Source organism: Macrotis lagotis, chromosome 1, assembly GCF_037893015.1.
Source record: "Macrotis lagotis isolate mMagLag1 chromosome 1, bilby.v1.9.chrom.fasta, whole genome shotgun sequence".
Taxonomy (NCBI): domain Eukaryota; kingdom Metazoa; phylum Chordata; class Mammalia; order Peramelemorphia; family Peramelidae; genus Macrotis; species Macrotis lagotis.
Window position 1 is genome coordinate 430,861,701 of NC_133658.1, and position 21,424 is coordinate 430,883,124.

At 40.5% G+C, this 21,424-nt stretch overlaps 1 protein-coding gene across 1 annotated transcript in view; it reads left to right on the top strand.

The window, feature by feature from the left end:
• The window catches only part of TNFAIP2 (TNF alpha induced protein 2), a 29,206-nt gene that overhangs the window by 1,842 nt on the left and 5,940 nt on the right, over positions 1–21,424 (top strand). Inside the window, exons 2-8 of the mRNA XM_074213166.1 lie at positions 5,502–5,850; positions 8,793–9,444; positions 15,233–15,347; positions 17,387–17,509; positions 18,799–18,899; positions 19,129–19,224; positions 21,232–21,352. Of these exons, the coding sequence (XP_074069267.1) occupies positions 5,514–5,850; positions 8,793–9,444; positions 15,233–15,347; positions 17,387–17,509; positions 18,799–18,899; positions 19,129–19,224; positions 21,232–21,352 (1,545 nt within the window). The 5' untranslated portion in view covers positions 5,502–5,513. The remainder of the gene's footprint in view (positions 1–5,501; positions 5,851–8,792; positions 9,445–15,232; positions 15,348–17,386; positions 17,510–18,798; positions 18,900–19,128; positions 19,225–21,231; positions 21,353–21,424) is intronic.

The window sequence follows — 21,424 nt, forward strand, 5'->3', positions numbered from 1 at the left end:
GGAGAAAAGGAAAGGAATGATCTGCCCCTTGAAGGCTGAATAGGATTTGAAGCAGGCAAAGAGGAAGTAAATAGAGCCACAGATTTTCTTTTACTTTTTTTTAATTTATTTTTTATTTAAGACAACCGGATTAAGTGACTTGCCCAAGGTCACACAACTGGGGGGGGCGACAGCTAGGTGGCAAAGTGGATAGAGCACCAGCCCTGGAGGCAGGAGTACCTGATTTCAAATCTGGCCTCAGACACTTAATAATTGCCTAGCTGTGTGACCTTGGGCAAGTCACTCAACCCCATTGTCTTAAATAAATTTAAAAAAATTTTAAGTGTCTGAGGACAGATTTGAACTCAGGTCCTCCTGACTCCGGAGCCAGTGTTCTATCTACTACTGAGGCCACAGATTTTCAACCTAGCTACGTTTATTAAACAATGTCTACTCTTGAAGGGCCCTGTCAGTGTGGTGTAGTGGAGGAAAGTCCAGGATTTGGAATCAGAAGGATTGGGTTCAAATGCTAGAGCTTTCACTTATTATATCTCAGTGTGACTTTGAACAAGTTAACTTCTCTGGGCCTCAGTTTCTTTGTCTAAATGACCTCTGAGGTCCCTTCCAACTCTTAAAGATTACTCTGGCATTATTTGAAGGCAGAAATGCTTTATAAGGAATTAGGATGCTTACAGAGGAGACAAAGGCCCAAGAAGGGCTCCCTATGATTTTTTTTTTGACCTGTCTGGGAGCAATAGAAACTCTGGCCTGTGCATGCCATTTAGACTTTTTTAATTATTCATGGCCTGCCCAGGAAGTAGAGTAATCAGTCTTGCTTGGCAAACACTATACTTTCAATGAACCAGTTCCAAACTTAGGAGGGGCTGGCTAATTGATGTCAGAGGAGGATATATTCTGAAAAAATACTCCACACAGAAATTTTTGCTTAATAACTAGAATGAGCGGTAAGGTAGGAATTAATAGTTTCAACACCTGTGGCCAACTTTCTATGTCCCCCAAACCTTGAGGAGTCTGAAGTCTAGGATTGAATAAATAAACCTTTGATCTTTTGAGTACTTTCTACAGTGGAGAAAAGAAAGAACTAAAAATTAGTCCCCCCCAAGGCCATGTTCTGAGATGTCTCTGATGTGTGGCCCCTGGAACTCCTTGACCTCTTTGTGTGTCTGTTTCTTCTTCTGTTAAATGAAGTAGTCTTATAAAGATAAGCAGTTAAATTAATCTTTGAGACTTTCATTGTAAAATGGAGAGGAAAGAGGAGTGCTAAATTTTCAAATTTCTACCTTTAAAAGAAGAATATCCCTTCTACATAAACTACATAAACCTGCTTCCCAGGGCTTTTGTTATGAAAACACTGTCCAATTGTGAGCTTCTTTTCTTTCCTTTTTTCATCATTGTTGCATGATTTCCCTGATTCTAGATGTCTTGAAAAAAAATGGTTTCCTTAGTTGTTCCAGGTTTCTATTTATTTAAAGGTTTGCAAAATAATTTGTCAGTATTCTCTCATTTGCACCTCCCAACAATGCTATTTATTCTTCTTCTCATTTTAGAGATGAAGAAATTGAGTCAGACAGAAGTTAAATGATATTGTTAGTATCTGAGGACACATCTGAACTAGGATCTTTTTGACCCTAGGTTCATTTCTTTATAGGTGAATCTGTGGAAAGAATAAAGTTGAGGATTGGGAAGGAAATAGAAGGGTTAGAAACAGCAAAAGCAATGCCACAGCTGATGTGTTTGGTAGATGGGGGACTTGGGATTGCTATACCTTCTGTTGGGACTGACAAACCACTCTGCAATCTTTGCCAAGAAAACACCATATTGGGTCATGAAGAGTTGGACTAGAGTTGCTCTACCCTTTCAATCAGTTCTAAATCCACATAATTACACAATCATTGACTCCATAATTCTTTATCTTTCTATAGAAGAAGCCTGAGAGGTTTTATCTCTTTTCTAATAAAATTTAGGTCAACAGACTTAACCTGTGGTTTCATTCATATGGGGAATTCCCAAGTGAGGAAATGCACCCTATCAATGCAGGTCAGCATTCTCTGCATCTTACAGTCTTAGAAAGTTGCCTAGAATAAGAATATCAAACCTAAATAGAAACAAGGGCCACTAAACACAAGGGGTACATAATGATTTAGACAATCACAAGTTGACATTATTTGTGCTCTTTTGTATTTTTATTTTGTTCAGGAAGCATTGGGAGTGTGATTGGTGGTCCTACAAATCATGGGTCCCTTGTTTGAACACTTCTGGGCTAGAGCACTGAAATGGTTAAATGATTTGTACAGGGTCTCATAGCTTATCAAAGACAAGACTTGAAGCCAGGTTTTCATAGCTTCAAGCTTCAACTCTCTATGTTACACACACACACATACTTTCTCTAGGTAATCTATATTTTCAGCATTCCCTAATCTACCTGTCCTGTAACTGTGTCATAAAGGAAATGAGGCTAATCTGTTTTGATGAAAGCTTGTTAGCCCTATTTCCTTTTCCAATCAACCCATAATTTATTTTAATTATTTTGTTATTGTTCACTCATTTCAGGCATGCCCTACTCTTCATGACCCCATTTGGGGTTTTCTTGACCAAGATAATTGGAGTAGTAGTTTGCCATTTCCTTCTCCAGCTCATTTTACAGATGAGGCCCTGAATCAAACAGGATTAAGTAATTTACCCAGGGTCACACAACTAGTGAGTGTCTGAGGGCAGATTTGAACTCAGGTCTTTCTGACTCCATAACCAGAATTCTATCCACTGTTCTAAGCAATATGTTAGAATTTTGAAATCAAGGTTGGAACTTGAAGTCTCTTGCCTTCTTTTGAGATCTCACTAAATTCTCTGACCACTGTCAGTATGCCCCAGAATTACATCATTTGGGCCTGCTGGCTTTGTGTACATAAAGAAATGATTTGCTGTCTCTTTCTTTGAATTAGGTATTAACTATCATTTCCATATGCACCTTTCTTAAAGTTCTAAATGTCTAAAGATCATTTTCTTTGTTACAAAAAAACAAAAACAGCTCTGCCTTTTCTCTGTGGTCTGTCTGTCATCCTTATCCCTTTGCCCTTCACCCTGTTCTTTGTCCTCACTGTTACCATACAATCCTTCCATTCTTCAATTCTTTCCCAGTCATCCCTCCTGCTTTATACTCTCCTCCCTTCCTTATGTCAACCTGCAGGAGAACCATGGGAAACTATTTTTGCACTTGAATTCCTTACTCCCTTATGCCATTGGGCTTTACCAAGCAAGCCCCACCATCTGCAGCCTTTTTTCTGTTGCCAAGATTTGTTGTTTGTATTTTCACAACATCTCCCCTTCTTACATCATACAGCAGCCATTCCAGTGAAAGACCCTTAATCACCTTCTATATGAACTATTGCAATAGCTTTTAGTTGGTCTCCCTCCCCACTCCCATTTGTTCTCCCCTTGCTTGACAAAATGATTTACCTAAAGCATGGGTCTTACCATATCATCCCTCTTCACAAATTCTAGTGGCTTCCTAAACCTCCAAAATCAAACATAAAATCCTCTGATTTTTTATTTAAACCCCTTCATAAACTAGAGCCTTCCTACCTTTCCAGTATTTTTACTCCTTACTCCCCTCCAAGTACAGTTCAATACAATGGTACTAATGACTTTGTTGCTCTTCACTCAAAACCCTCCATCTCCCACCTCCAAAAGTTTTCACTGACCCTATACCTGAAATTCTTCCTCTTGGTCCATTTACACCATCTCTATTTGTATGAACATAATTGTTTGTATGTTGTCTCCCCTATTAGAATTTCTTGAGGGCAAGGAATGGGTTTTCTTTTTTGCCCTTCTTTGAATCTTCTATCTGGCATCCATTTAATATTTAAATGACTAATATTTAAATATTTAATGACTAATATTTAAATGAGCAGAATGCTATCCCCTTCTTTGATGTTCCTCTTTTCTTCACTAGCCTCAGCTCATTTCAAGTATTAGTATTTGCGACACTAAACTTCCAGGACAGTATTACAAACTTTTGTATTCATCCTCTGTTACCTGTCCTGGAGGATTCACATTCTGTATGTCTTTTTAAAATTAACATCACTTGATAAGTTTTCTTTGTACTACTTCTCCAACAGAATTGTTTCTCTTTATATCTTTGGAATTTAATTCTTAAGAGTTTCAAATCTTTTCTGGGCTGACTTCGCTTATAGAATATTAGACCATGGAATCTTACCTGTAAAGAATCTCTGACTCAAAATCTGACTCTTTCCACTCTTATACTTCCACTCAACCCTTGTTCTATTTGATCCCAGAAACTAACTGTTTAGTCTGGGGAAGTCTCTCTAGACAGAGACATTAAAAATGAGCTTCCTAATTCATTAACTTAATAAGCATTTATTAATGCTTACTAAATGACAGTTTCTATGCTAAGTGCCAATATACAAAGACAAAATTGAATCATTCCCTGCCCTCAAGGAACTTACATTCTACTGGGGTAAAATAGCTTATACAGAAGTGAATACAAAATATATTTTATATTATATATTGTATATTTTATATTGTATCAAAGGAGATACAAAGTAATATTGGGGGAAGGCTCTAACAAATGAGGGGATCAGGAAGTGCTCTGTATGTAGGAAATGCCTTTTGAACCGTGCCTTGAAGGAATCTAGGTATTCTAAGGAGCAAAGGTGAAGGGTGGGGTGTATTACAGGTATGGGGGACAGTCAATGGAAAGTTATGGAGCTGAGATATGAAATGCCATTTAGAAACAACATGAAGGACATGGGTCGACTGGACTATAGAAATCAGAATCAATGTGAAATTAAGAATGGAAGCCTTGGGGGCAGCTAGCTGGCACAGCGGAATGAGCATGGGCCCTGGAGTCAGGAGGACTTGAGTGCAAATGCAGCCTCAGACACTTATTACCTAGTTGTGTGACCTTGGGGAAGTTATTTAACCCCATTGCCTTGCAAAAAAATTAAAAAAAAAAAAAAGAATGGAAACCTGAAGATTGAAGCAGGCAAGGAGCTTTAAAAGGTAAAGGAGCGTACAATTTTTTTCTAGAGGTAAAAGAGAGCCTCTTGAGCAAGGGAGTGACATGACAAAACCTATGCCTCCCTAACAAGCAACAGTTACCCCATTCCTTACTGATTTCTCCAGCAGATTACCCTCTCCATCATCCTCATTCTCATTTATCTCCAGTCTCCCTTTGTCTAGTGGTTGCTTCCCCATTGCCTAAAAACATGCCTACATCTCTCCTATTCACAAAAAAACTTCATTTGACCCCGCACATCCACACTTGCTATCCACCTTTTGTGACTTTACTTGAGGAAGGTTGTCTATAATCAATGCCTTTTTTATGTGCCAGACAGATATTCTAGGGTTTATCTAGTCACCTTTCTCTTCCTTCTCAACTGTCAAAGAAGGTAGAGTTTATGAGGGTAGAACCCTATGAGTTAGGGAGATAAGATAAGGGTAGGCCTCTACATTTAAAAGTCTCTTCCCTCCTGTCCCCATAGGGCTGAGCTGAAATGATGAAGATGATGACTTTCTTTCAGACAACTTTAGGTGACCAGCCAAACACCACTATGTCTCCTCAATATGAGTCTGGACTCAGTCCTCCTGGCAGAAAGACTTCTGCAGTATCAGAAACAGAGTCTGACACAACTTCGCTGGCCTCCTCTGAGGACCTCTCTCATAAGGAGGGGGGCTCAACCCCATACAAGGAAAAGGAAAAGAAGAAAAAGAAGAAAGGATTCAGAAAGGTGCTTGATGTATTTTCCAAAGGAATCCGAAGAATGAGTCATCCAGGGCCCACTGCTGAAGTGCCGGAAAAAGAGGTTAAACCCGATGCCCCACCCCCTACAGGTAGGTTGTAGGAAAGAGGAATCTATCAAAGTGGGGTGGGGAGGTTCCATTCAGGGCCCAGAGATAGTAAATCTTTTAAAAGTAATTTCACTTGGGTTCTGATGAAATAAAGGAATTGAACTCTACTTTGGAAAGACATGCAGGGGTGGGTGGAAGATTCATTGTTCTCTCCAGTTACTGACAACATAGGATAAGACTGGAAGTAATTAGACCAAGGTCACACAGCAAGACCAAGAAAAGCATCTTGCTGGGCCTTTTTCTAAATGCTTCTGACCGATGTTCACAAACTCAGTTATCCTTACTTCTTCAGAAAAAGTAGGGGTTATTGAGGACAGAGCAATTGTGACTGACCTGAATTTGCCACTAAACTTCTGCCACTGTGTTTCTTTGGGCAAGTCTCTGTTAATAAATGAGAAGAATAACCCTCTCCTCCCTCCTCTCATGCATGTGGTGGCACAAGAGTAGATTTGAGTTCAAATTCAATCTCAGACACTTAAGAGCTGGGGCCCTAAACTAGACACTTAACCTCTGTCTGCCTCAGTTTCTTCAACTGTTAAATGAGGATAATAATAGCAACTACCTCACAAGGTTGTTGTGAGCATCAAATGAGATAATAATTGTAAAAAAAAAGTGCTCAGGACAGTACTTTGCTCATAATAGGCACTATATGATATTTTGCACCCAAAGCCATCATGAGCTCCTATGGTATAATAGAATGAGTGCTAGACTTGGAGATACCTGGCTTGAATCTTACCTCAGACATATAGTTATGTGACCTAAGGAAAGTTATTTAAAATATTTTGCATCTTCATCTCCTCATTTGAAAAATGGGAATAATAATACCTTTGTTACCTCATAGGTTTTCATGAGGCTCATGAGGGAACAATAAGTAAAAGATTTTGCACATTTTGAAGCCCTGTGTAAATGTGAGGCAACATGGTAGAATAGTTCTGGACCTAGAGTTTGGAAGACCTAGGTTTCAAAGCCCAAATTGGCACCTATAAGCTATTTGATCTTGTGCAAGTCACTTACCCACTCTGAGCCTCAGTTTCTTTATCTGTAAAATGAGAAGAGTATTCTAGATTGGTCTCTAAAGTCCCTTACAGACCTAAATCTATGGTCCTATGGTGATAAGAGAAGAGATGGAGGGAAAGCAGTGTGAACAGTGGAGTGCCTTACATATATGTGAGAGGTCTAAATCTGAACCTTGGACCTGAATGAATCATTGCCAGGACAACAGCTTAATACCTTCCAGGAGTATTTTTTTTTAGGTTTTTGCAAGGCAAATGGGGTTAAGTGGCTTGCCCAAGGACACACAGCTAGGTAATTATTAAGTGTCTGAGACTGGATTTGAACCCAGGTACTCCTGACTCCAGGGCCAGTGCTTTATCCACTGCGCCACCTAGCCACCCCAGTCTTTTTTTTTAATGCTTTACTAAACTAAAGCCTGCCTTAAAACCCAAGCTCCTGAGCCCTAATGACTTTCCCTTTCTCCTAATTCTGCCTCAGTTCTGAGTTGGGCTCTTTTCTGGATCCAGTTTCTTTCTTTCCCAGACTGTTTCAGCCCCGTTGGGTTTATTTATGATGTCACTGAGAATATACAGATGTACATATATTCAGAAATAATACTGAAGTGTAAGTCATTAGATTTGTAAAAGCTTCCCCAGTCTCAAATTGAGGAGTCCTTAAACTTTCTTGGCCTTAGCCAAGGTTCTTCCTAGTTAATTCTGGCCCACAATCCTTCTAGACAGAAGCATCACAATAAGGGATCAATTTCCTTTGAACCTAGTTCATCTTCACTACAAAAAAATCTTTGGGCTCAGTAGGATCACATTAACTGATCTATTCTTCAAATCATAAGCTCTCTTTCCATCAATCAGGAGGCCTCCTGAAGGTCTGGCAAGTTCGGGTATCATTTCTTCCATTTGGGGAGGGACTGAGGAGAAAAAGGGATCTAGCTCTGTCATTTTGCTGATATAGGAAACTCTCAATGAGGAAATTCCTTTTAACTATGTAGATAGGGCACCTAGTCAGTGATTCCTAATCTTCAAGAACCGAACAAAGTACTGAGAGCCTAAGTCGCTTCAAAGTCTCAAAGCCAGTGTGTATCAGAGAAGGGCCTTGACCATGGGTTTTCAAGACCACATGAGCAGCTCTTTATCTACTAAGCCACAAGCTATCTCTCCTTCTACTTCTTGTATGCAACTCCCTGCATGGTGCTTCAAAATCTTTAGCTAATGATAATATAATAATAGCTCCTTTTTTAAAAAAACAATATAAGTTTTTAAAAGTACCTATTTCGCAACAATCCTATAATACAAGTATTGTTATCTTCATTTTTAGAGAGGAATTAACTGATGTTCAAAAAAGGCCAACGATTTATTCAAGGTCACATAGTTAGGAAATTTCAGAATTAGGATTCAACCCTCACTCCTCTGACCAGAGCCAGAATTCATCATGCTGCCACCTTCTTTTCAATCAAGGAGGGAAAAATACCCAAGGAAATACCAGGCATGGGGCAGCTAGGTAGCATAGTGAATAGAGAAAAGTGGATAGAGGCCATAAAGTCAGGAGGACTTGAATTCAAATTCAGCCTCAGATATTTGATACTTACTAACCCTGGTTTCCTCAAAGAAAGAATGAGAGAGATACAAAGAGAGACAGAGACAGAAAGAGGGAAGGAAGGAAAGAAAGTAAACTTTAAAGTCGGGGGACCTAAGTTACAATTACAGTTTTGCTACCCATTGATTAACTGATATTTTGGACAAATCACTTCCCATCTCTGGCCCTCACTTTCCCTCTCTCAACATAGTTTTAATTCCTATGATTGAATAATCCCCTTTAATGAATGTTTCCTCTGAAAGGTTATAAAGACCCTTTCTTTTATCATCCCAATAAAGAATCTCAGGCATGACTAACTCCCTCTTTTCCCCTGGGGACAGTGGAGGAACTGTACTCAGCACTAAAACAGGGACAGCTCTGTATGTCACATCACCTACTGACACTGGAGCGAGCATTGGTACAGGACACCAGTGGCATGAATGAGGAGGATCTAATCCGCCAGCAGAGCAAGGTGGAATCCCTGTATACTCTGTTGCAGTCAGCTGTGCTGCAGGTGCTTCACCGGCCTCTGGAGACTGAGCCTGCGCTGCTGCTCCAGGCCCTGAGTATCATCCTGGAGCAGGAGCAGGAGGACCAAAGGGTGATGGCCGAGGCAAGGGGACCCTCAGTCCTGGCAACCACCCGACCCCGGCATTGGCTCAAGCAGTGGCAAGAAGATGTGAAAGACTTTGTGGAGGAGCGGATGACTCGTCTCCCCTCATCAGCTCTGGATGAACCCAGGCCCAAAGGCATGGAGGTCAATTCAGAGGCTTCCCAGGACTTCCTGCACATGGGCAAGACAATGAAGGAAGACCTTCTGCTTGTGGCTCAGCGCCTCCAGCCCCTCTATCCAACTGAGTTCAATGTGTTCCGCACCTATGCTGAGTGCTATCATAACTACTTTTCATCCCAACTCATTTCCATGGTTCAGTTTGAACTGAATGAGCAAGATACCTCCCTTCTGCTTCTCTGGGTGCATAACTTCTACCCAAAGTAAGTAGAGACCACAGAATGTGGATGTGTGTCTATCTACCTTCTGTCCTGGAAGAGCTCTGGACTTGGGCTCAAATCTCAATGCTGCCATTTACTGCAACCTCTGTGACCTTAGACAAGTCATTTCCCTTATCTCAAATAGTGCATTTAAAACATGAATGAGTGGCAAACTAATAATTTCCAATAGCCCTTCCAATTCTGAGGTTCTATTATCCATGTTTTTTCACATGAGGAAATTAAATTCCCTGTTTCCTAAGGTTTCTTCTGGAACTGAAACTCAATGACCATATCACCTAAAACTGTAACCTATTTCATGGTTTGTCCTTATCCTCCTGAACCAAGTACACTAGTCTAATCTACTCCAGAAGGTATTTACTAATCATACACTATGTATAAATATTCTGAGGCCCATTTATCCCTTTATTAGACCAGTGGTGTCAAACTCAATAGAGAGGATCCCTGTGGTCAACATATTAATTTAGAAAACCACAAATTAATATAATCTGTTATACCACATTTTTATTATTTTGCTCAACATTTCCCAGTTACATTTTAATCTGGTTCTAGCAGTTCTTGAGGAGTTTAGATTTATTCTTTATGAAAGCCCAACCTAGCTAAATTCAGTTTCATGGAAATTTTTTGTCCTCAGTATCTCCTTAGTATGAGAGAATAGAGAAAGGAGTACAATCTATATTATTGGGGAGACTCTCATAGCAATGACATTACCAATCCATGAAGTATGTACCAATGCTTTGGCTAACATTCATGCTAGGGATGTAAAGCTAATATATGGGACCTGTCCACCAGGAACTTAATCTAGTAGGGGAGATGATAGCTAGAGGTGAGAAAGTAATGAAGAATAGTCCCCTTACCTTTAATGAGGAGATTGGAGTAGTTCCTCAAAGCTTTAAATCCTATGACTAGTGGGTTATTTTGTTGTAGCCCTTCCCCTTCGTTTCCCTCCCAATTAAGGTCAGCCACTTTGAAACCACAGACCTGTAGAAGGTAGAACTATAAAAAGCTTAGAATTTGGAATTCTAAGAGGACATGGAACTATAGAGGATAGCATCAGAGACTGTACTTTGGACCATAGATTTTTTTCTTAGAACAGAGTACCAAAGAAAATGCCAAAGCTGGAAGATTGTCTAGCCCAACTCTCATTCTCTCTCTCTCTCTCTCTGTGTGTGTGTGTGTGTGTGTGTGTGTGTGTGTGTGTGTGTCTGTATCTCAGTCTCTCTGCATCTTTATATATATCCTCCTCCCTTTTTCCCTCTCCCTCTCTCATTATGAGTATATATATAAATATAAGCATATATAACATATAAATTATAATTTATGTATGTATGTATGTATCTTAATGATTTGGTAACAGTCCTCAGAATAAAAGTCAGGTCCACTATTTCCAGTTCATCCCTTTGGAAAGAAGGGTGGGGCTACTGGTTTCATTCCTTGTGGGGATCTAGCTATAGACCAGTATAGAACAACTTTGGTTTTTCCTCAGTGATAGGAACCTCCTCCTATCCTGGATATCTGATGATCCTTATTTTATAAAGTCCGCTTGTCTCCCACAATTTCATCCTATTCAACATTTATCCTGTTCTCTTCTAGCCTTTTCTCTTGCCTGACCTCTCATTAGGAGTGATGAATATAGTTTTAGGGGACCTTACATGGTTTTATATGTGGGTTGAGAGAGTCTCCCCCTTCCAAGCAGGACTGGTGGTCAGCAAGAAGGAAGAAGGGGCAACTAGGTGATGCAGTGGATAGAATGTCTGAAATACAGAATACTTATCTTCTTGAGTTAAAACCTGACCTCAAACTAGATGAATGATCCTAGGCAAGTCAAGTCACCATGTTCACCTCAGTTTCCTCATCTAAAATGAGTTAGAGAAAAAAAATGACAACCATTCCAATATCTTTGCCAAGAAAACCCCAAATGGGGTCATGAAGTATTGGATATAACTAAAAACAACTGAACAGTAACAAAATGGAGTAAGAAGTCCAGAGAATGAGGTAGTAGGAAATGAAGGACCCCTGTGGAAATATATGTCTAGGAAAGAGCTAGGGATTGGTTTTTGTTTTTTAAAGCTTAGAACCCAATTCTCTCCTTCTTCTCCTCCTCTCCTGCCTCCCCTATTTCTATGAACCTGGTTCTGGAATAAAGCAGCCCCCCTCAATTTATCTGCCAATTTCAAGTGATACCTCATATATTCAAAGTATTTTTCTTGCGCAAAACCCTATCCCTAGTCATTGAGGAAAGAATAGAATTTAGATGAGGTTTTCCCTCTAACTTAATGGAGCTTACAATACTGTCACATCTGTAATAGTGCTTCCTATTTTCACAAAAAGTTTTCTCATTATCTTAGCCTCAAAATAATGTTGAGGTTGTAAAATGGTAGAGAAAGGGGCAAAGAGACCAGGCAGATGGTCTCATAGAATGTCACATCTAGAAGGAATCTTAGAAATCTTTTTGTCCAAACCCTTCATTTACAGATAAGGAAATTGAGGTGAATAGAGAGGAAAGGGGATTCACCTATGTTACACAACAAATCAGTATCAGAACCAGAATTAGAACCCAGATCTCCTAACACCCAGAATCCCAAAAGAGCCTCACTAAAGATCTCAGATTCTAGATAGTAGCCTGTCTGCATAGTGTGGGAGAGATTTGAGAGGCATATTGGGAAGCATTTTGGGGAAGAGGTAATATCTGTGTATTTCCTCTATCTTTGAATGAAATTCAGTCTTTGGCCTTGGAGTTGAAAGTTGGGCTTAAAACTCCAGTTGTCCTAATTACTTGCTGTGTGGCCTTGGACAAGTTCCTCCCCAAATCTGTTCCTCAAATTCCTCCTTTATAAAATAAAGCAGTTAGGGGCAGCTAGGTGGCCAGTGGATAGAGCACAGGCCCTGGAGTCAGGAGTACTTGAGTTTAAATCTGGCCTCAGACACTTAATAATTACCTATCTGTGTGGCCTTGGGCAAACCACTTAACCCCATTGCCTTGCAAAAAAAAAATTAATAAAAAATAAAATAAAGCAGTTGGAAGAGATTATCTCAAAGGTCCTCTCTAACTCAAAAATACTAAATGGAAATCTTGGCCCCTTTTTACTGGAATGTTTTTAAAACATCAATGACTAGAAACTGCCTAGGGAAGGAAGAATAGCTGTGGGGGTCACATACTTTATACAAGAATTATAACCTGAGGCTGAACTAAGGAGGAGGATGGAATGTATTCTAAACAGCTGTGTTTATTCTAGATCTCTCTCTAAGGACTCTTGGGAAAATAACCAACTCCCCAACTCATAGAGCTCTGATAAACATTATCTCCCACTTTCTGATAAATGCTTATTATCAACTCTTCCTTTGATCTTCACACCAGCACCAGTAGAGAGGTGTAGGGCTGGGCTGATATTTTCCCCTTTGGGACCAAAAAGGAAGCAAAGATTCAGAAGTGAAGTGATTTACTCAGGGTCATACAACAAGGCAGGAGCAGAGCCAGGATAGGAATTTAGGTCTCCTGACTACAGCAGACAGTGGCTGTTCACTTCCTCCTCAAGGTTATGCTTTGGCTGAGGGTCAAAAAAACCTCCTGTTACCATGAAGTTAGGAACCCAGGATAACACAGCAACTTGGAGTCCCTGGATAAGATCACAAGTTGAAAGTTGGAAAGAGGGGCAGCTAGGTGGCACAGTGAATAGAGCACCAGCCTTGGAGTCAGGGGTTCAAATTTGACCTCAGACACTTAATTATCTAGCCATGTGGCCTTGGGCCACTTAACCCTATTGCCTTGAAAAAAAAAAGTTGGAAAGAAATCTGTTGTTCAGTTGTTTTTTTTCAGTTATATCTGTCTCTTTGGAAACCCTTTTGGGGTTTTGTTTTGGTTTTCTTGGCAAAGATACTAGAGTGGTTTGCCATTTTCTTCTCTAGCTTCTTTTACAGATGAGCAACCTGAAACAAAACAGGGTTAAGGGATTTGCCCAGGGTTATACAGATAATAAGTGTCTGAGACCAGATTTGAATTCTGGAAGATGAGTTTGATAGGTCTGGCACTCTATCCCCTAACTTTGCCACCTAGCTGCCTTAGGGATCTTAGAGACCCTTTGGTTCAATCCTCTCACTTCATGAGGAAACAGATTCCCAGAGAAATTCAATCATTCACCAAGGTTGCACAAGTCTTAAGCAACTGCTTCCAAGTCCAACCTTCCTTCCACTACATATCCCTCCCAGTTTCCCACCACCACTCCATAATATGGATGGGAGAAATGTTTGGTATTGGAAAATTTGATTTTTAAATATCATGTAATTTAAATATATGCAAATGAAGAGATAGAGCCTTGAGTTCTAACCCTGGTTTTACCACTGCAGTAGGACCTTAGGCAATTCTCCTCCCTGCACTTCAGTTTCCTCATCTGTAAAATTATGGTAATGGATAAGATGACCTCTAATATCTTTCAGTTCTGAGGTTCTAGATTGGGTGTTAGTGAGTCCATCAGTTTATGGAAAGAGTGGTCCAAACTGAGAGTAGACAGAACCCTAGTTGGCTACAGTTACCAATCTAGTTCAACTTAGAGAGTTACAAGGACCTGGAGACAATAGGGTTTGGGGAGGGAAGGGAGTGAGGAAAGGAAGGCCAGGAAAGAGATGTACATAAGGAAGAAGTATGTAAGGGAGAGGATGTCAGGAAGAGAAAGATCAGTTAGACTGAGACTCAGGTGTGCCTGGTCTCTGACGATAGAACCTCTGGGATTCCAGCCCAAGTGTTGTCCTGACATTTTTATCAAAGTATCCCCTGGGACTCTAAAGACAGCTATTCCTGCCAACTTTCCGGAAAGCTGGTGGAGCCTGAGCTGGGAGGGGAAGAGAATAGAGATTGATAATTTTGGAACACAAGAACTGCTCCACCCCCCAAAAGGGGCCAAGTAGCATCCTGCACCGACCACAACCACAATCTGCCCCTAGATAGGAAAAATTAATGATTGACAGAGTCAGGCTTAAATGCCTCCTGGGATGGGGGTGGGGGGAAATTCCAGTCATTGTTGGTCATGGCTGGCTGGTTGCTTTGTGTTCCTTAAGGACCAAAAAGTCTTAGTCTCCCAGTCATCTCTACCCTCAGCTGAATTAGGGGACTGAATGGCAGGCCACCCAGAGTTCTGGAGGATAGAGCAAAGTCCTCATGAGTCAAAAAGCCCAGATTCTAGCTTCAGTTCTGCTGCCTTGCTCACCTGCTGCATGACCTTGGGCAGCTGAGTTTCATCTTAATCCTATTCCTGACCTACCACATGAGAATTAAAAGATGATGATGGAGGAGAAATCTCTTTGATGACCTGGAAAAACATCATAGAATAGTGAAGGCAGTATGGAAATTGTTCAGGAAGCTTAAGTTCAAATGACATTTCCAGTACTTACTAACTGTGTGGGTGTGGATGCAAGTCAGTTAACCTCATTGAACTTCTAGGTACCTCATCTGTAAAATGGGCATAGCATCCACAGGGTTTGGGAGATAATGGACACTGTCTCTCTTTAAACAAAAACTCATTATCCCTTGTCTCATGTGCTATAATAGGGTCTAGGTTGAACAAGAGGGTGAATGAGATCCCTTTCAATTCTGACTCCATGATTCGGAGTTCCCTTGAATACAGGGTCTGAATCTTTCCTCTTCTTTTGAGACCATCCACATGAGTAGCCCCATGCTCAGCTGTGTATCAAGGACATGGGAGGGAAGTATCCCAGTCTTATAAGCCTTCTTTGCTCACAAACCCTTCATTTCTGGGTTTGCCCTTGTTTTTGCTATTAGTGACATCATCAATAATCCCAAACTATCAGGGCTGTTTCAAGGAATTGGTTTGGGAAGTCTCCTGCCCCTCAATGAGATCCGAAAACTGGAAGTCACCTTCCTGTCTAATGAGACGGTAAGAGTTGTGCTGTCTAACATGCTCTGTTCTCTGCTCCCCCCTAACCTTCCTCACAACTAGCTCTCCTTTTTCTACCCTTCCATCCCAGTCTAGTTTGAGATAGGAATTGAAGAGACTAATCCAGAATTCTAACCCAGGGCTTCCTGACCTCTCAATCTTAGCCCACTGGAAAGAGGGAATAAGTAACAGACTTTAATTCACAAAGAGATGACAGAAATGGAAAGATAAGGGAAAGAGAGAAGAATGAAGGGGTAAGATAAGGGACTGAGATAACAGCCTAAAGGTGGGAAAGAAAAACATAGATGGAGGGAGGAGCTAGGGAGACAAAAACAAAAAGAAGAAAAAAGACAATTCGAGAGAGAATCAGATAGATTGGAAAGGGCTAGAGGAAACACATATATAGTGAGGAAAGCTAGGGGACCAGCAGCTAGGTGGTTCAGTGGATAAAGCACCAGTCCTGGAGTCAGAAAGACCTGAGTTCAAATTCAGACACTTGCCAGTGTAACCCTGGGCAAATCACTTAAGGAAGGAGAGAAGGAAGGAAGGGAGGGAGGGAGGAAGGGAAGGAGGGAGGGAAAGACAGAGAGAGTAGGAACTGGTTGCCCAGATGAAGAGACGTATCCTTTGAATGTAAGTCATCAAGTGTCAATGTGAGTTTCTGTCCTGACTCCCTAAAAGTTAAATCTAAAGGTCTTAGTGGGATTCTGGACTAGAAACCAGTAATGGGACTGGAGGTCTCTGGGGTACAAAGGCTCGGGTGAAGAGCCTGATCTGGAAGTCTAGGGAGGAATGGTAAAGAAGAGGAGTGGAGATCTTGAGGTTCATAGGTTGACATAAAGACGGTCAATTGGATGAGAGAGTGGGAATTATTGATAGCCACCCCAAACTGAAAGTCAGGAGCACTGGATTAGAATCCTGCCTATGCCACTAATTTGCTATGTGATCTTGGGCACCTCTGTTCCCCTTTCTAGCTGTGGTTTCCCCATCTGTAAAATAAGAATAATGATCCCTGCTAGGGATCCTTGATAGGAGTAGAAGTTGGAGGTGGGGATGTAGATAATAGTTAAAGTACTAAAAAGTACTTGGAGAGTTTCAGTGAATAAAAAAATGTGTGGAGATATTTTTTATTTTCCAATATGATGGTTGTGATGCCAGTCATGTCATGCAAACTAAAAATTTTCCTGTCTGTAGATAGGCTTCCTTCCCAAGAAGGCATTAGTAGATTCTCAAGGGAGAGAGAGAAACTTTCCAGCAGAATATAAGCAAAAGGAGTCAATGGAAAGAGAAAGACACCCTCCTGACTCTACACTTTGGAACCTCCCTCCAAAAAAGTAGGCCTCTAACTATATATTGCTGGAAGGGAGTCTAGTTTAATATCCTCATTTTACAGATAAGAAAACTGAGGCTCAGAAAAGAGAAGCAACTAGCCTAAGATCACAAATAGTTTCCTTAGGGAGATAATAAGTAGTAATTAATAGTAAGTGTTAGAACTGGGAATTGAATCCTAAAGCTCTGACTCCAAATTCAACATTTTTCTTCTTTCACCATGATGACTCAGGGCTACCCAGGAATGGAAAATAAAATAGTAATAATAGCAATAGCAATAATAACTCAGTTAACTATGGTGCTATATCTCCAAACACCTTCCTTGCAAAAGCCTTAGTAGGAAGGTAATTTAGCTGCTGATATTTGACAAAGAATGCTATTAAGGATCAGAGAAAAATAATAGAGTTATAGAATTTTAAAGTCAGAAAGGATTTCAAAGATCATTCAACCCAACCCTCATTGTGAAGATGAGGAAGCCAATGCCCAGAAAGGATTAGGGACATTCTCAAGGTGAGACTACAAGTTGGTAGGGGAACCCAGATAAAAACTCAGGTCTTCTGACTCACAAGTCATCCAGTTTGCTTTCCTCTTATATCCCTTTTCCCACTGGAATCTTAGGGCCAGCACAGGGTGGTTATGGGGATAGCCAGCATTCTCTTGTCCTCAGGCAAATTCCCAAGATCAACTGGATCCTTCCTTCTGTTACTTAGGCAAATGTCCAGGAATTAATGATGCGGGGACTAGAGCTAGAAGTGAAGAAATGGTCAGAGGACAAGGAACCCATGAATCTAGAAGGGTTCTTTCACAGTGAGCTCGCGATTGACATCATCCAGGTACTGAAACAAGCTTTCTGTCCCTGTCTTCTTCCCATTTTTCCTACAACACAGAGTCATAACACAAGTGTATGGAATATAAATCCATGCACATCCAGACACTTTGGGGGCTTTAGCCCCCCAAAAACACAGAGTTCTTTTTGTTTGTTTTTGCAAGGCAGTAGGGTTGAGTGACTTGCCCAAGAACACAAGGCTAGGTAATTATTAAATGTCTGAGGTCACATATGAACTCAGGTCCTCCTGACTTTAGGACTGGTGCTCTGCATCACCTAGCTGCCCCTGACATAGTTTTTTTTTTTAATTTTCTATAATATTTTATTTTTCCCCAATTACATGTTTAAAGCAATTTTTAAAGTTTTAAGTTGAAAATTCTCTATCTCTCCCTCCAACCCTGATATGGTAAGCAATATATAGACATAATTCACATTCAAGTATCCATCCATATGCATGGTCAGTACCTGGATATATAGCCCTGACTGTCAAAGACAAGATGGATATGAAAATATTCACATAAGCAAGTCTAGATCTATTGTGGCCCTTCTATAACATATCTACACATGCTTGGATATACCTATGATTGTATGTCACATAGTACACTGGGTCCACCTCACTCATTCTCGCATACCATCTTTATCCAGTTGCACATATCCAGGTATTGTAGTATCTGTGCTTCTAGTTTTCATTCCATCCCTTGACCTCTTCCTTGCCTCCCTCCTCCCCACCCCCAGAAAAAAAAAAAACAAATTTGTGGCCAGACAGATGACTTTGAAGGCAGAAAACACAATAACGAGTCCCTTCCTTGGGACTTATTCTTCCTCTATAAAATAAAGGAGTCAAACTTGGAGGATCTCTAATGTCCCTGTGATTTTTAAAAATATATGCAGACATTCTCCTCCCTCCACACATAAAACTGCTCACTCTTCCCATTTATCAATTAATAAACATTGGTTAATTGCGCATACACTCTGTGTATACCTACATTTGCACACACACACACACACACACACACACACACACACACATATATTCATATAATCATGTTCTCTTGAGGGAAGAGATGGGACTTTGGGGCTGAGCTACTATAAAGCTTTCAAACCTCCTTTCCCAAATCCACCCTGGGAAGCCTTTGCTGTTAACTCATATTCCCAACAGCCTTCTCTCTTCCTGAGCTGAAAAGGTCAGGTTTCATGCCCATAACCCTCTATCCCTGTTAACCAGACTCCTAGATCTGCTCAACTCTAGGCCTGTACTCCCAGCCCTCTCTCCTTCTAACTATGTCCTTCTCACAGATTATCTCCGCTGCACAAATCAACGCTGAGAACATCACAAAGGCCCTGGGTAAAAAAATGAAACCATTGCTGATGTCTAAACTCTCCTCCTTCTTGAAAAGGTACGTCCCTTTGGGGGTGGGACACTGGGAGACATGATGCTGGGCTCACCCCTTCTCAGCCCAGCCCTTGGAGGTAGAGAGGGAAAGGGAGAAGGACTCAGAACCTGGATCCCTGCAATTCTGCATTTCTAGCCTTTACCAGTCATTCATTTTGTAATTGGGGACCAGTTTCTTTTCCCCTTTGGGTCCCAGCTTTCCCATCTCTAAGATTAGAGAATTGAATCCACAGCTACCAGCAAGCCTTTGCAGACTTCACCGAGAAAAGCAAACAGAAGCATTACAGAGCCACCATCATGGCCAACATCAACAACTGCCTGACTTTCAGGTAAGCCCAAGGAACAGGAGAATTAGCATTCTGACACTGAAACAGTATTTCCTGAGCCCTCTCCTGCTTCCCCACTTCTTTTGCCTAACCCACTTCTGTCATCATGTGCCAGATGTTGGGAATATAAAAGGAGGTGTAGAATAAGTCCCTGATCTTCGTTCCATATTTCACTGAAGAAGTACAAAAAATATCGAAAATAGAATTTCAGCACTGGAAAGGATCTCAGATATCATCTAGTTCAACACTCTCATTTTATAGAAGATTCAGGGAGAAGATGTGACTTATCTAAAGGCAGAGTAAGTGCCAGCCCAGGGAGAGAGAAGGCTTTTGGGATTATGAGTTAATAGCAGGGTGGATTTGGGAAAGGGGGTTTGAAAACTTTAGAATAGCTCAGCCCCAAAGTCCTATTTCTTCCTTCTCAAGGGAACATGATATCACCTATATTTAGAAATATTTACTATGTTCCAGCTAAGTGTTTGGGATACAAGGAGAGGCAAAAGTAAATCCCTGCCCTCAAGAAATTTATAATCTTTTTGTTTGTTTTTGCAAGGCAATGGGGATTAGCCCAAGGTTACACAGCTAGGTAATTATTAAGTAAGTATCAGAAGTTGAATTTGAACTCAGGTCTTCCTGACTTCAAGGCCAATGCTCTATCCACTGTGCCACCTAGCTGCCCCCAAAATTTATAATCTAATAGGATTTCGAGAGCCTAAAGTTACTAAAGATAGATTGGAAGGGAAGTCAGATTTCAGTGAAGTATCTATCTGAGCATCATAAAATCCACAAAGGGAAGAAGTCCTATAAACAGGATCAATGTAAGAAAGAATTCAAATGTTAAGCAAGTTTTAAAAATGTATCACAAAATCCAGCAAGAGGTGATTAATAAGATTCAACCAGAAAACTCATCTCACTAGTCATCAGAGTATCTATCTTCTCTGTCTTTTTTCCCTGATGAGAAAAAAAAGGGTCAATCTATACTGAAGTAGTCAGAGAAGACTCCCTGAAAAAGGAAGGAATTTGAATTGGTCCTTGAAGAATGAGAATGGACAATGCGAGAGGGGGAAATTCGAGAAAGGCCAATGTAAACATTGGCTGGTGAGCTCATCCTGGCCTGACTAGAGAGCTTTCATCCAGGGAATAAAGAAAAATGAGTCTGGAAACACAGGCTGGGGTATAATCATGGAAAGATACTAGGATAAGGGTCTTGGACTTCATTTTCCAAGAGAATAATTCCATTGGAAAGCTTTTCAGTCTCTCAGTAAAGCTTCTTTTTTGTGTGACTGAAGACCAGGGTTCAAGTACTGGTTGCTTTCACTTCTATGATCCTGGACTAATCTCTTTTCTTCTCTGGGTATCCTTTTCCTTCTTTATAAAATAAGATATAATAACATTTCAAGATCTATGGTCTTTTAGAGTAACTTTATTATATATTTATAAGAGCAGAAGTTGTACACAATGGATTTGCAATTTCATGTGCAATCATAGTTTTATTATACTGTATGTAAATGCTTGTTTTATTCCATAAATTAAAATTAAACTTTAAAAGATTAGCATCAGCCCATATCCAGAGAAAGAACTATGGAGTCTAAAAGCAGAAAGAAGTATAATATTTTCACTTTTTGTTGCTGTTTTTTGCTTGTCTGTTTTTATTTCTCATAGTTTTTCCTTTTATGATTTTTCTTTTACAATATGACTAATGTTGAAATATGAGTAATATGATTGGATAAATATAACCTATATCAGATTGCTTGCTGTCTCAGGAGGTGGGGGAGGAGTTGGGAAGGAGAGAGAAAAATTTAGAACTCAAAATCTTATTAAAGTGAATGTTGAAAATGTTGAATGTAACTGGAAAAACTACAATACTATTAAGTAGGGAAGGAAGAAGATTAGCATCAGAAATAAAGGAAAATAGAATTAGAATTAGAAGGTTTGCTTATTCAGAGTTTCAGTATGGTCTGTCTTGGACTTGGGCCAGTGGCTAGAACGGCCTCCCCCTGCTCCTTTCAGGACTTACACTGATTCAGAGATTCTGGAAAAGGACCTCTCAGCCTACATCTTCCACCCCCTGCATGAAATCGAGCAAAGTGGTTTCAACATACTTCTTCAAGACCTGTTTCTGGCACTAAAGGTAATAGAAACTCCTGACTTAAAGGAAGAAGGGGTATAACAGAGAAGAACTAGGACCTGGGGGGAAGGGGGG